The sequence below is a fragment of the Episyrphus balteatus genome, chromosome 3, assembly GCF_945859705.1.
Source record: "Episyrphus balteatus chromosome 3, idEpiBalt1.1, whole genome shotgun sequence".
NCBI lineage: Eukaryota > Metazoa > Arthropoda > Insecta > Diptera > Syrphidae > Episyrphus > Episyrphus balteatus.
In genome coordinates, this window is record NC_079136.1 from 66,088,847 (window position 1) to 66,104,735 (window position 15,889).

General features: G+C 29.8%; 1 protein-coding gene across 2 annotated transcripts in view; it reads right to left on the reverse strand.

Moving 5' to 3' along the window:
* Positions 1-15,889, reverse strand: part of LOC129915457 (octopamine receptor Oamb) — a 166,964-nt gene that overhangs the window by 8,357 nt on the left and 142,718 nt on the right. Inside the window, exons 5-6 of one of the 2 annotated variants that reach the window (XM_055995006.1) lie at positions 14,023-14,308; positions 287-1,274 (exon numbers count right to left, since the gene is read on the reverse strand). In XM_055995006.1, the coding sequence (XP_055850981.1) occupies positions 397-1,274; positions 14,023-14,308 (1,164 nt within the window). In that variant the 3' untranslated portion in view covers positions 287-396. Of the gene's footprint in view, positions 1-286; positions 1,275-14,022; positions 14,309-15,889 lie in introns of those variants that run through there. The other variant, XM_055995005.1, reaches the window with a different exon arrangement.

The following is a 15,889-nucleotide window of genomic DNA, read 5'->3' on the forward strand; positions in this document are numbered from 1 at the left end:
TTCCAACTCAAAACAAATGTATAAAAATAACAAATTTGTATTCAACATGTATTTGATGACTATTTACAAAGTACATTTTTTCTTAAATTACCACGTAACTAAACAAATAACTTTATCTAATATATTTTTATAAATAATCTTGATTTTTAAATGCTTTGTTTTTTAAATTACATACATATAATTTAAATATCTTTTTATTTTAATAAAATTTAAAAAATAAATTATTGCCATTTTGTGTCTTTTGTTCTTGTTGATATTATACTTCCAAAAATCTGTCCAGAAAAATAATACTCTTTGAATATCTTATCAACGACTTGAACGTATATCTGGATTTAACTCATCATTTGCTATTGGTAATGAGCTGGTTCTCTTCAACGATCCGAATGTCAATAGCTGTCAGCTAAAATCACTTTCATTCTCATCATTGCAGCCTGATATTGTTTTGTGAAAGTTGGCCGGAGCCAACAATGTTCGGGCCGCAATCATTTGGAAGTTCTCCGATGCTCTGAAACCACTTCTCGTGCAAACACATCGGCAGAGTATCCGCTTGAAGGCGATACGGAAGTCATTTGAGAATAGAGCATAAATGAGAGGATTAATGGCCGAATTACAGTATCCCAGCCAAAAGAGTATCGAAAACATGAGCGGCTGAATGCATTGTTCACAAAAGGCCCGTATTAAGTACATGGTGAAAAATGGTAGCCAGCAAAATATGAAACCTCCGACTATAATGGCCAGTGTTTTAGCAGCCTTTGTTTCCATTCGGAATTTTTTCACTTGTATACGCATACTCCGCTTGCCCGGGCGTTTCTTGCCTTTGGGCGATGGTGAAGCCGAATCGATTCCACAGCCATGTCTCAGGTCTGGGGTGCTATCAAGATTGAATTCGGTCTCTCCTATTTCGAATAAGCTTGATTTGAAACTTGCACGCCGGCCGTTTGTTATGGAAGACTTGCGCAAGGGCGCCGATGAAACCAGTGCGTATGGCGGTGGTGAACTGCACGAGGAATCTAAAACGTTTTCCGACGAGGGAAACGATACTTTGACTGATATTTTTTCATGCCGCTGTCGGGGGATCCGCATTGAAGTCGCTCTTTTGGGAGTTAGATGAGCTGGAGGCATATCATCACAATTGCTATTCATACTCAATGATGAAGACATGGAGTGGACTGAAAGTGGAGTTCGTTGCGGTGTACTGCATGGTCGTCCACGATGAATGCGCAAAATTAGACGGGAGTCATCTATGCGATTGCCAGCGGCATCTTTGGGGCTGCCTGAAAGTTGTTTGGTAAGTAGTTGTTGTTTGTTTATATTTTGTTTCCAAAAAGATTGCATTCTCAAAAAAACCAATGCAAATTTTCTATAGTCTATGTACAGCTTTGAAAAAAATGTGATGATAATACTTTTGATATACTATCTACAAAAATGTCGCTTTTAAAAATTTTTTTTTTTTACATAGTTTCAAAAAACACATAACACAATATTACTTTGAATTATAAACACAATTATATATAAATGGTTTTGAAAAAAACTTTTTTTGTTATTACAAGAAAAAAGATAAACCAATATGCATACACAATCTACGTGTGTGTGCGTAAGTATACTTTTTTTTCTCCAAAAATTAAGACAAAAAAAGTATTACGAGTTTTGTGTGTATGTGTTTTTTTATGTTTTTGTTGTTTTTTTTTCATATGAAGGTATATATGTAATGTAGGTATATATTTGCATATGTATATTTGTGTGTTTCGAGCAATGAATTTTAATTACAAGAATGTTTTTTTGTATGTATGTATGATTAAATGTTTAATACCGGGTCATTACAAGTAAGAAAACATGCTTAAAACTATGAAATTCGATTTGAAATGAAAATTGATTTTCGATTTTTCTTTTTATATTTTTATTACATTTATAAAATTTATTTTACATGGTAATCAGTTTATCCCCACCCTAAGCATACTCTATTTTGAGAAATAAGAGTTAGAAATATTTTTTTCATTTTTTTTTTTCAAAATTTTGATTTTGAAAATTAATTTAAAAAAAACTAGTCTATTAAGCAGCTTTATTTAAAAACCTAATTAAAGACGAAGTTTATGGCTTTACAAAAAGGCACAACACGTTATTGTTGGTGTAACCGTTGATTTTTGATAATTTTTTTTCCAAATTAAGTAATTTTTTGTTTGAAAATTGCCCATCCCCCGTAACTTATACGATTTTTTTCTTGTCTCCACCCAACTTAAACACTCTAGTTTTTTAAATAAATTATTCCTGAATCACCCCGTATATCGTTCCTCTCAATGGTTGCCAACCCAAAAAATACATTTTATAGCTTTGGTATTCATAAATCTTCATAACTTTAGTTTTTCATAGCTTTGGCGCGCATAGCTCTGGTATTTATAACTTCGTCGGTTTCCCTTTAAATGCATATTGTGGACTGGTGGAAACAATTGGCAACAATTTTTGTCGGAATGGTTGAATTGTCATTTCAAAAAATACATTTTTACTGAACTGTTTTATGGCAATCTTCAAAAGCGTCTTAAAGTCTTTTAAATCTCATACACCCAATACAAAAACTTATCTCAAGATAAAAATTATTTCATGCTATCACTCACAACCACACATGTAATTGCTGTGTGACCTCTGACCTAGTTATATCAGGTCTATAGTGTCCAAAAACATAAAATAAGCTTAAGAAAAAAATTCAAATAGTTCTTATGATAGAACCTTACCAATTTGGAATTAAAATATGTCATACCAACTTCCTAGGGTTGTTTTTATTAAAATAAAATAAAATTAATTACTTTTCAAAGACAAACTTATTAAGGAAACTTACATAAATTTCTACTTTTTTTCTATTAAAGACTTTTCCAATAACAAAGTGGTATTGTTTTTGAAAAATTTTAGTATTAGTTCAATTTTTTTCGATGAAAATTTCTACTTTGAATGCATATGATTCTAATGATTTCGATTAAGTTTGGTGTTCATAATAGTTTTAAAACAGATTTGCGTGTTTAGTTTTCTTCAAAACATTCGGCTTACGGAAATATGGCGTTGCCGTTATTCGAATAAATTGACATACAATTGACTCCCTCTATGTCAAATTTCCTCTAACTCGAACTTTTCACCATTTGTAATGAAAAAGTTTGAACCAATTTCCATGTTGGAACTCATCCTTCATTAATTTTAAAAATCAAGAGTAAACAAAAACACTGTCCAGTGTTATTCCTATGGCTCATACTTTCAGGGACCTACATATTTTAGCTTCTTAACGAAACTTTGGTTCCGACAAAAAAAAGAAAAAAAAAATATTTTTAAATCACCCTTAATAGGTGGTAAAATTGTTCAAAAAATATATTTTTTATTTCAATAATACCTAGGACATATTTCTATAATTTGCAATACACCTTAAGATACAATATCTTCTTTACCACAAATATTTTCCATAATTTCAGAGATTTTTCAAATTTTCAGATTTTATCAAAATCGTTTGATCCATTTTTTGAGAAAAACAAGTAGCGTTAATATGCCAAAATGTCTTCTTCCCAAAACAAGGTATAATATAATTTGAGGTACTTAGTTTTTGGCAATGGGTAAACTTAAGAAAAATTTTTTGTCTCTAAGTCCAGATTTTATGAGTATTACGGAATATTTGCAAACCATTTTGTAAGTAATGCAACTAACAAGGTCGTTGCCAGCATATGTTTTTGTTCCCTTTTTAATTGTTTGTTTAATTTTGTAATATTTTAATATAATTTCTATTGATAAGAAGTACTTAATACTTGAAGTCAATTTAGAGACGCAGCTCAGTAGACCAATTAATACCAAATTCATTTTTGTTTCGATATGAAAAACATTTATTTCTTGTATGTTTTTTTCTTTAGTGAAAACTTTACTAGTCGAGTAAAATTAAGCATAAAATTGTTAATATCTCGGAATCCAGGGAAAGTCGATTAATCTGTAAAACGAGTATAGGGCTGCATTATTAAAAGGTCAAATAAGAAAGTTAAAAAAAAAAATTCATTTGCTTCCTTACAGTCCTAGAAAACATCCCTACAAAGTTTGAGCAAAATCTGAGACAGCAATTTTTTAAGCGGTCCTTAAAAATCGTTGTAATCGAGAGCGGTGAAATTTTTTTTTAACTTTTTTATTTGACCTTTTAATAATGCAGCCCTATACTCGTTTTACAGATTCATCGACTTTTTCTGGATTCCGAGTTATAAATCTAATTTTACTCCACTATATTATCAATTTTCTTTTTAAATATAACAATTTTCAAGATATAATGATTTCTGTCAAAGTTAAATAAAACTCAAGTTAGTCTAAATTTATTTTTAGTTTTTTGTTTTACTTTAACAGAATTTTTTTGTATTGCTAAAGAAAAGTGTATACGAAAAGCATTCGACCTAACTTACCCATGACTTTTAAGAAATTGTTTAGCTAGTACCTCGCACTTACTTTTTTTTTTTTTAATTTTTCGGTTGTAACCAATTAAAGGAAAACCTTTTTGCACAATAATTGCCTAAACAAAAACAAATTTAAAAAAAGAAATATAACCATAAATATACGATTTGAGTGTTTCTTAAAAAAAAAAAAAATTACGCATACGCCGCAGTGACCCGTCACATAAGAAATATATAAGTTTTAAAAGAAGTCAGACCTATGCAATGTTTCAAACCATATGCTGTGCATTTGTTGCCTACAGTAGGTCCCAAAAGGGGCATAAGGAAGCAGGAATTTAGATTTTTATTTAAAGGCTAAAATTTATATTCATATTTCAATTAATTTTTTGATCCTTCGCTATGATGGATCCTAAATAATTGAAGATCTTTTTGTCTGTAGGTATTCTTCTTAAAAAGATCAAAACTGATAACATTTTAGAAAATCTATAAAATATAAAAATGGAAGGTTCAGTTTATTAAAAACTATTAAAAAAAAGTTAAGGAACAACAAATCATAGAAAATTCATTTTAACAATATTGTGTGCTTAAAAATAAGTTCATACGTGAAAATACATATTTAAATCCGTTTTGTGAAAGAAATAATCTCCTCCAAAACCGAAGAAAACGCAAATTTATTTTCAAAAACCGTTTTTAAATCGTGTTTAAAACATATACAAAGCTTAATCTCATTTGGTAGTAACCGTGATCTGAAAAGAATGCTTTGTATACGAGTTTTATAACAAAACAAAACCCGTTAAAGCATAAAATAGATGTAAATAGAGTCAATATACTACTACGTAATACGAGTACCTTCCGCACAACTCCACCTATTCTGGTTTTATATTTTTTTTCATTTTAAAAGTTGAATAAAATGAACTGCACCAACATCAAAAGGATATAAAAGACTTTGTTAAAAATCTCCATTCTACGAGTGTAATACTTCATGCGCGAGATTTACAAGTCTAATGATGTCGCCTCTCGCCTTTGTGAATATATCCGGTGTGTATTGTGTATTGATAAAAAGTTTGCCAAGGATATATCATATTCACAGACACATTACACAGTAGTCGAGCTGGGAGCAGAGCTTTGGCTCGGCTCGACTCGACTCGCCTGTCAACATATTATTCTTGGCTGCTGGTTGGTTTATTGTGTTTTGTACAAGACATATTCGTATTCATACATATACATTTTTGTATGTTGTACTCGTGTGTGTTATATGTCAGCCGTATTAAAGATTTATCCGCCTCTTAATGGTTATCGGGGAACATAAATAGTTCCAACGGCGGATCCAGCGGGGGGGCACGGGGGCACGTGCCCCCCCCAGAACTGGTTCATACTTAAAGCAAATCAAATTATAAGAGTTGTTAAAATATATGAATAATAACAGAAAGAACTTATGTGAAACTCTTGTCTATTTCTGGCTGAAAAGGCGAATTTTATTGTTTGTTGCATCCCTTTCCCATGAAAAACTCCACTTCACAAATAAATAAACGACTATTTGTTGGAAACACGAATTTTATTTTCGACTTAAAAAAGTGAATTTTCTAAGTGTTTTTTTTTTTTTTTTTAACTTCAAATTGATTTTGGTGCAAAACTTTGATATGGACATCGACAATCAAGGTATGAATGGTATTCTAAAAAAAATTTAATTGTATATGCAACTCTATTTTTTCATACGGAGGGGTTGAAGTACACACTTACAAAATTTGCACTTTTTTCGTTGTTTTTTTTTTTTTTAACATTAGTGTTTTTAAAATGGCGCAACACGCCACAACATTGCATAACCTATATATTATTGAACTGCTGGTAATGTAGAATAAAATTGCATTTCAGAAGTTTGCCCAAGTTTGCACCCCGAAAATAAAGACCCCTTGAAAAAAAAACTTCTCAAAGTGCTCCAAATTTCAAAAGATTCGGTAAAGTAGTTTTTAAGTTATGAGGGACACCGGCATTGAAAACATTAGCTGTGGAGAAAACGATTTAAAGTTTTGAACTCTGGACTAAAACGTTCGTAAGCGAAGTATTAAAATTCTCATAACTTGGTCAATTTGGCTCCAATAGACAATTTGAACACAATATTCTTGAGATATAAAAAAATTTTAATGCAAATAAGAAAAACAAAACGGATTTTCCCGGGAAAAAGTATATTTATTAGAATGAAGTCTTTAGTATTTGAAATAATGGTATAAATATTAGACTGATTCAAAAAAAATTTTTTTGTTCAAAGCATTACCGAAAATATTGTTGGAAATGACGAAAAAAAAATACTGTAAAAGTTTCAGCCCTTAATGTTAACATTTAGTACCGCCGCATCGCAAATTTCTATTTCCCATACGATTTGTATGGGAAAGATTGTGTATTTGTGTTTAGAATTTTTTATATTTTTAATGGTTCATCCAAAAGGCTTGAAAAAATCAATTTCTTTTATAAAATTTTCCGCTCTACAAAAAGCTCTTATTAATTTTTTTGATTTACCAACGCGTTTCGAAGTTATTTAACTTTAAAATATAAAAAGTAATTTTTTCTCATTTTTTTTCGATTTGGCAAAATTTTCGAATATTTGTATTCTGTGTTGCGTTTTAATTTCAGAGATCCTTTTATATAACTCTCAAACCCCTAATACTATCATATTAGCTTTCTTCAATAAATTCGAACTATTAATTTTTTTCAACTAAAAATTATTTTAATTAATGTTTCGCGTCCGTTTTTTTTTAAATTTTATAAATGCAATTTTTTTTATACAAGAAAATGATTAAATCTAGCCTTTTTGATGAACGATTAAAAAGATAATAAATAAATTCTAAATACAAATACACAATCTTTCCCATACAAATCGTATGGGAAATAGAAATTTGCGATGCGGCGGTGCTAAATGTTAACATTAAGGGCTGAAATTTTAACAGTATTTTTTTTTCTTCATTTCCAACAATATTTTCGGTAATGCTTTGAACAAAAAAATTTTTTTTTTTTAATCAGTCTAAAATTTTATACAAAATCAATTAAAAAACGTAAACATTTTTGTTTCTAAATTTAATCTTTAAAAACTATTAAAAAACAACTTAATTCAAAAAATAAAACAAAGAATAGATTACTAACTTTAATATAGCGCAGCACATTTTATGATTTTTCATATTTTTTTTTTTCCCGGCTAATCGGGAGGTAAGTGGGTAAGCACTTAAGTGGCTTTTACTGTAACAAGAAAATGAAAATTTATCCTTCCGAATAACTTTTTTGTCATTTGGTACCTATTTGATGTGGAAAATGTGCTAAAATATTTTTGGCTAGGTTTTATACCAAAATACCGCACTGTGCGTCGTTAAAATTCGCTGTTTGTCAGTCAGTCGTATGATACTTCACTTTATTTCTAACTGTTATTGGTGATTTTTTTCCCAATCCGTCCCTTGTGCCCCCCCCAGAAAAAAATCCTGGATCCGCCGCTGAATAGTTCTATGAAGTTTATATTATTTTTATCTTGTATCTCTACGCTCCGTATAGAGGTATCTTTAATAAAGCCTAGGGCAGACGGATGAACGCAAAAGGACCCAGTAATAAATTGTATGTTGGTATGTTGAGTGGAGTTGAGTTTTTTTTTTATTTAACGACTTTAATGAACTATAAACTGGAAATTCCACTTGTTTTATTTCAATAATGAAAAAGACTATACTGAAATTGAAAGTTTTTTGCATTTTAAAAATATATTTGTTTATAAATTGTGTGAATTTTTTCCAAATACAAAGTCCGGTTGTATTTTTATAGATTTTATTGTGAAACCGATTTGGATTTTTATTCGCATTTCGTTTTAAATAGATCGCACTTGCTTGCTCTTGCAGTTCTATTCTATTTGTAGTTCAACACTATTAAAGTTGTTTCAAAATATTTAAATACAAGTTTGAGAGAATTAAACTAAAAAAATAAGTTGATGCAATCATTTCAAATTTCTTTCTTAGCTTAAGATAAGATTCTTTTTATACGAACATTTTTGACTATCTTCTGCAGAGTTTTCAAATAAAATAAAAAAGAACAAAAAAAAAATAGCTTAAATTAATTACGTTTCATTAAAAGTGTCCTCATATTTGTTATTTGCATCCAAACCAAAAAATGCATTTTAAAAATTTCCTCCAAATTTATCGAGTTTTTTTTTAAGTTAAAAATTCTCAAAAACCTTGCACTTTAGAGCAATTCTTATACCTACGAATTAAGAAGGTCAAAAACCATTAGGAAAGTATAATTTGGTTTCTATGGTTGAATCTGGCTGGTCAATAATACTTTTATTTACAGAAAAATCGATCATAAAAATCGTTTTTTTTTCTATTTTTTTCCAATATTTTCTGAAATATAAATGTAGTTTTTCTACACAGTCTAAAATGAAAGGTTTTAATATAAATTACGGCATCTCGAACTTTTCAATTTTTTTTATTGAAAAATAGGCTATTTTTCTAATTAGTTTCGACAAAAATACAAAATTTAATATTTGCTGAAAAAAAAAGTTTTTTTTTTTTTAAACTAACAATTTTTGTAAAAGATTAAAATAAAAAACCGTATTTTTGCATTTTTCTCACAATTTTTAAGGTTAGGTATAAAAAAAATTATTTTAGTAAAATTGGAAGATCTTTTTCGCCCACCCACCTCCTTTCCGCCAAATTTTTTTCCGGGCAGTTTGTTTTTCCCCTTTGTATACCATTTATCCTTAAATTGTATGCTGTTTATATTTTTTTCAACTTTTGCCTTCTTTCTATTTGGCGTCAAAAATGAAATTTTGTGCATTGAAGCATATTAGTATGAAATACGAAAAAGAACTGCTATTTTTGTTGACGTTATATTGTTGTCAACTACGTTTTTAAGTAAAGATTAAAAAAATTAAATAATAAATAATAATTACTATTTTCAATAAAACTGAATAGCTATTTTTTTTTTTTTTTTGAACCAAAATATAGTGTTCTAATAGACTTTAACATTTTATTCAAATCTGAAGTCAAAAAAAAAAAATCTACACGACCTAGATATTATATTTATATATTTTTTTTTTTTTTACTTCGGATTCGAATTTAAAATTTTAAAATCATTTAAAAAAAAGTCAATTTTGGTTCAACAAAATAAAAAGCAAATATTCAAAATCCAAAAAATAACATAATAAAAGGTCTTAAAATGTTTGTTTTGGACTTTGTTTTCAATATGTTTGATTTTTATTTCATTTAATGTGAACAATTTTTGAGGAGCTAATTTCCAAAACCAGCTATCGACCTAAAGGTAGATTTAAGTAAAATGCCATTTTATAAAAGGTATTTTGTTGTATTATAGTAGGCGCTGTTTTACAAATATGTTTCTGTCCTCTTTTGGAATTTATTTTTGATTGAATCAAATGTGTGTTAATAAGACCTGAAAAATAACATCCATATCTAGTTTTCCTATTTTTCCTCCACCATTAAAACTTTGAATTTTTGCAGAAGTAGTTATATTTGGCGAACAAATACCTAAATTTAAAATTTAATAATGTTCCTTGTGTGTTCACGAGATAATTTTTGAAGTGTGTAGTAGCGATGAATGCCGAATGTTCATAAGATGCGAATTGTTCTTATTCACTTCATCCGATGTGCATTAGTTCTAGAACATTCATCGTGATAGTAAAAAAAAATTGAAGAATATTTTTTCTTCTTCATCAAAGTATTTTTAAATCCACTGAACTGATATCCATAAGTATTAGTTTTGAAGAAAATGTGTCTGTGAATATTGCCCATCTTCTAAGGAATATAAGCCAAGGTAAATAATCAATTTCGACACTTTTGTTAACGTTTTAAATTACTGTTTATAATAATGTAAGGTTTTTGGCTCCTACGGGTTATGAACGAAATCCCATTTAACAAAACCCGACTTGTTTAATAATAAAGCGGCATGACTGTACCGATTTTTATTTGTTCACACACAATCAATGAGAATCAACAAGAACTACATAAATATATGTATCTTATTAATTTCTTATTAAAGATAATAACACGAATTTATTCCGTACTTTTTATTTAGTACTTTTTTTTAAGTAAAGTAAGGAACAAATTCGTGCTGTTTTCTTTAATGAAGAAATTTATTGAAAGCTTCGTTCTTGTTGATTCTCATAGATTGGTGTGACCAAATACATACATATATGAAAATCGATAGAGTCATGTCGCTTTTGTATTGAATCAATTGAATAAAAGTTTTTACTCAATCATTTTTGAAGTTATACTTCTTATGGGAGGGTGGGTATGAAAATTTACTTTTTGACAAGAATGTCAAAGGGATTATGACGCGATCACCCTGGGTAGCAGGGCTGTCGTTTCACCTTTAGAGTAGGCAGTACTTTAGTATTTAAAAATGCAGTACGCCGCAGTACGGCAAACATAAAACACACAACACGTTGCAAGTTACATGTTTCATGTGGCAAGTTGCATGTGGCAAGTCGTATGTGGCAAGTTGCATGTGGCAAGTTGTATGTGGCAAGTTGCGTGTGGCAAGTTGCATGTGGTAATTTCCATGTGGCAAGTTGCCAGGGTTGCAAAAAGCTCACATTTCAGCTCAGCTCACAGCTCAGCTCAAATTTGAGCTAGGTACCATAGCTTAGCTCATTTGAGCTGAGCTGAAAGTGAGCTGAGCTGAAAGTGAGCGCCCCAACTTCCAACGCCTATATCTCGGAATTTTGAAAAAAATGAAAAAAAATTTTTTGATGCCAAAAGGTAGCGAGGACTCTAACCTACATTTGGGTACAACTCCCATCCCTGTAGGTGCACGCGTTCTCAAACCGGGTGAACTTAAAGGTAAAAAAAAAGTTAAGCCCGATTCTGAAAAAATAGGTATGATGTGGCGGTTTAACATGGAAGATGATTTTTTAAAAATCTGAGAATGTGCAAAGCGTAGGCCCATGACACAAGCTATCATTGGGTATCACTCCCAAAAATTGCTCTCAAGCGGTTTAGCTTCCAGGAGCGTTCAAAGATTCGGGGATTTTTCGAAAAAAAATTTTACCCCAACTTTAAAACGCGATTTTCTCGGAATTTTGAAAAAAATCGAAAAACCGGATTATACCACTATCGGCTAGCTGAGAATATAAGCTTTCATATGGCACCACTCCCCTGTCTCTAGATCAAAGCGTTCCAACGCCTATATCGCGGAATTTTGAAGAAAATGAAAATAAAATTTTTGATGCCAAAATATAGCGGGGACTCTAACCTACATTTGGGTACAACTCCCATTCCTGTAGGTCCACGCATTCTCAAACCGGGAGAACTTAATAGTAAAAAAAAAAAGGCGCGATTCTGAAAAAAAAGGCATGATGTGGTGGTTTAACATGGAAGGCGATTTTTTAAAAATCTGATAATGTGCAAAGCGTAGGCCCATGACACAAGCTATCATTTGGCATCACTCCCAAAAATTGCTCTAAAGTGGTTTAGCTTCCAGGAGCGTTTAAAGATTCGGGGATTTTTCGAAAAAAAAAATTACCCCAACTTTCAAACGCGATTTTCTCGGAATTTTGAAAAAAGTCGAAAAACCGGATTGTACCGGAATTTTTTTTTATGATAAAAAAGAAATATTTTACTAAAAAAAATAGAAATATATTTACTATCAAAAACACCAAGAGAAAAGATCACGAAAAATTATCTGTCTTATTTATAAAAATATCTATGTGTTAAAATAATTCCATTAATAACTAGAACCAAACATCTTAAGCTATGGTGTTATATAAAAGTTTAAAATATCTTCATATTTCATTATTCTTTCCAAATAAAAATCAATGTATCCTCTCACCCAACAGCTCAGCTCAACTATCAGCTCAGCTCACTTTCAGCTCAGCTCAAATGAGCTGAGCTATGGTACATAGCTCAAAAGTGAGCTAGCTCAAAATTTGAGCTGAGCTGCGAACTGAGCTCAGCTCACTTTTGAGCTTTGTAGCAACCCTGCAAGTTCCATATTGTTACTACTAGTGCTGAAGCACACACAATTCTCATAAAATTACCATATCGCACATTTTATGCGCAATTCATTTACTTTCGTTAACCATATACCGTACGTTCTGAACCGCACAACATGAGTAAATTTCACAGAATAAATTGAAAACTACATGGACGCAAGGAGGATGAAAGAATTAATTTATTGTTCACTTGATAAAAATGTAAAAAACGAAGTGTGGATTAATTAATTTAATAATAGAAATTAAAAAAATCAAATGAAATTCATTTATATATGTATACTGAATGAGAAGTATAACTTCAGTCGAGTGTACATGTGTACACACACTCTTTTTTTTAATATTATTTCTTTAGTTTGTGGTAGGATATTTTTGGTTGATAAATCTTTTCTTTTATTCAAGATAGTTACACTAAAATGCTTCAAAGCAACTCAATAGGTTTTGGTATAATCAGTCTTAAAATAATAAAAAAAAAAAAACTACCACCAGCTACTTTCACTACAAATCAGTACATTTCTATACGTAATTATAACCGGAGCCTGACCACTACTGATTAAAAACTTTCCGCTTTCATTCTTTCAAATTTTATATTGGTATAAATTCAAAGGTGCCAAAAACTTATATTAAAAAAAAAAATTCGATAGCAGGCTTTGACACCTAAAATAAATGTTCAAAAGTCGCGTTTCTAATCGATAGTTTTAACTTGTAGGTTCGTAATGTAAAAGCTAATAAGCTTTATCGCTTTAATATAAAGATTTGTTCACAGACCCCTCACATCGACATAAATAATGAATTATACAGTTTGAACACAAATGTCATGGTTTTTTTTTTACAAGGGTTTGTTTTAAAAAGATTACAGGAATACTGAGATGGTTTTTAACCATTTTTCCTATGTTTCTTATTACGCTTCTATTCACATGCATTTGCTAATAATTTTCAACCATACTTAGATACAAAATAATGCAAATGTTCGATGATACCAATCATAGACAAAAAATTTAAGTAAAATTTAGCACACCACAAAGATGAATAAAATTAGTAAAACATATTTTTTTTTAAGAGTAAAAAAGTACACACTTGAAGTCGGAATATATTAATGTTAAATTTTATTATGAGAAGAGGGTGTTAGATAGAGATAAAAAAATGTAGATACTTTCTGGACAAGCAAAACTTAACAATTTCTGTTTTATATTTTCATTTTTACTCATCCATCTTTTTTGTGAGATGTTTACAAGGTTTACGTTACAAAAAAAAAAAAAAATAAGAAGTGAATTCAACTACATTAATCATTCACAAAAAAGATAACATTGAAAAGTCATGGTTTTGGAATTGTATATTTAGATATATTAAGTTAAGTATATTTTGTATATTCTAAATGATGAAGATATATAATAAATTTAGATAAACACAAAAAAAAAGAGCCATGAACAACGGGCAGTTTTCTGTTTTTTTGTCATAGATAGATTACTTTATGTTCAGAGAAAATGTAGTGTGATATACAGACAGAGAGAGAATGAGAGATAGAGATAAAAAAGGGAGGTAGTAGAGGAAGGATTAATACAAATGCGAGAATAGAATATAAAAAAAAAAAAAATGACAAAAGAGGATAACAAAGAAATAAAATAAAAAAAAATATCTATCCTATCAACTCACCTTTGGTGGTCTTAAATCCTTGATTTATTGCACGAGTTGTCCTTACGGCAGCCCGGTAAATTCGCCAATAAAAAAATAACATAACAAACATTGGTATATAGAATGAGCCCAATGCAGAATAGAGGACATAACCTCTATCGTTTGTCAGTTCACATTTCCAAGGACATGGCGGTGGAGGTGCTGCTGCTGCTGCTGCTGCTACTGACTGTGTTGTTGAGGATGATGTAGTTGATGTAACATAATAAAGCGTATAATTTCCCCGGTTGTAGGTTGTTTCGACCTCAAACTGCAAGAAATAATCAATGATTTATATAAATGTATTTATGTTAGAATTAAGAATATTAACATTATTCAAAATGTTCAATAAATAATATCGTTTAATCTTTATTGATTAAATTTCTTTTAAGCACCTACAAGGCTGGCAAAAAGGTGGTAAATTCCTTTTTTTTTAAATTATATATGTATATGTATATTGTTTCAAAGCTTTTGTTACACCTACTTCAGAATAAAATAGGAGCATTTAACATTTAGTCCTGGCTACAACCTTTATAAATTCAAAATTTGTACCTTTGGTTCGAAATTATTTTTATTTTCTAACGATTTTTCAAATACCCATATATTTGTTAAATTTGTTTGTGCTAAGTCTCAAGATCTTAAGAAAATGATATTTAGTTCTGAGTTAACGTTGTATTACCATGTGGTTAGTCCGATGGACTAACCATAATACCATAGTTAGTCCGATGGACTATGACGCCGGAGGTCTGCGTTCGTATAACAACCTCCACGACCTAAAAACATATTTTTCAGGGGTAGGTACTGCTTTTTCTGAGTAACTGACCAAGCCTCCAAGAGTACAGTGTCATGAATAAAATCAAACTCGGCTGTAAATTGTAGTTTCTTTTTATTTTTGTAAATTTTGTAAATAATACCCAATTTATTTCTGACATTCTCATGAACGACTAAGGGCCGGTTTGTTGACACTCGATTATCTTTTAATCAAGGATTATTCCATACAAAAATCCTTGATTAAAAGATAATCGAGTGTGAACAAACCGGGGCTTAATCGATTTCAACAAAAACTTTTTTGTAGCCATAAAAATTAATAAAAATACTTTTTAATTTAAAATAAATTAAATTTTTTTTGAACAATCAATATTTCGAAAACGGACTATTGAATTTTGTTGAAACTTTTTTTTCGAAAAAGTGGGCTGGGTGCCAAAAATCGTGTTTTTTACGATTTCTGTCAAGAGTGGAACTCCTATCGAAAAAAAGTTATATACAAAAGTTTTAGGTAGTAACAATGTCTACAACTTTTAATCAAAGCATTTTTTTATATAACCCCAAAAATATTGAGAAAAATGCAAAAATACGATTTTTTTTTATTTATATCTTAACAAAAATTGTTGGATTTCAACAATAGATACCTGGTTAAAAATTACTTTGTTCTGTTCTTTTTTTACCTATTTTAAATATTTTTTGAACAAAAAGTTAATTTTTGGATTTTTAACGAATTTAATTTGAAAAAAGCCTATTTTTCAATTAAAAAAGTTACCGAAAAATGAAATGCAGTTATTCAGATTAAAACCATTTATTTAAGATTATGTAGAAAGAAAATACTTTTGTTTTTAAAACCATCAAGAAAAATTGAAAAAAAAAAAAACAAAAAAAAAAAATGATTTTTTAGATCGATTTTTCAGTAAATGACAGTAATTTTGACGAGAAATATTTTTCATAGAAACTAAATTATACTTCTCTAATATCCTTTGACCTTCTAAATTTTAATCTAGCTCTAACGTGACAAATTTTTGAGATATTGAATTTTTATTAACCAAAAATAAGAGTAGGTACTTCATTCGACCAAAAACGG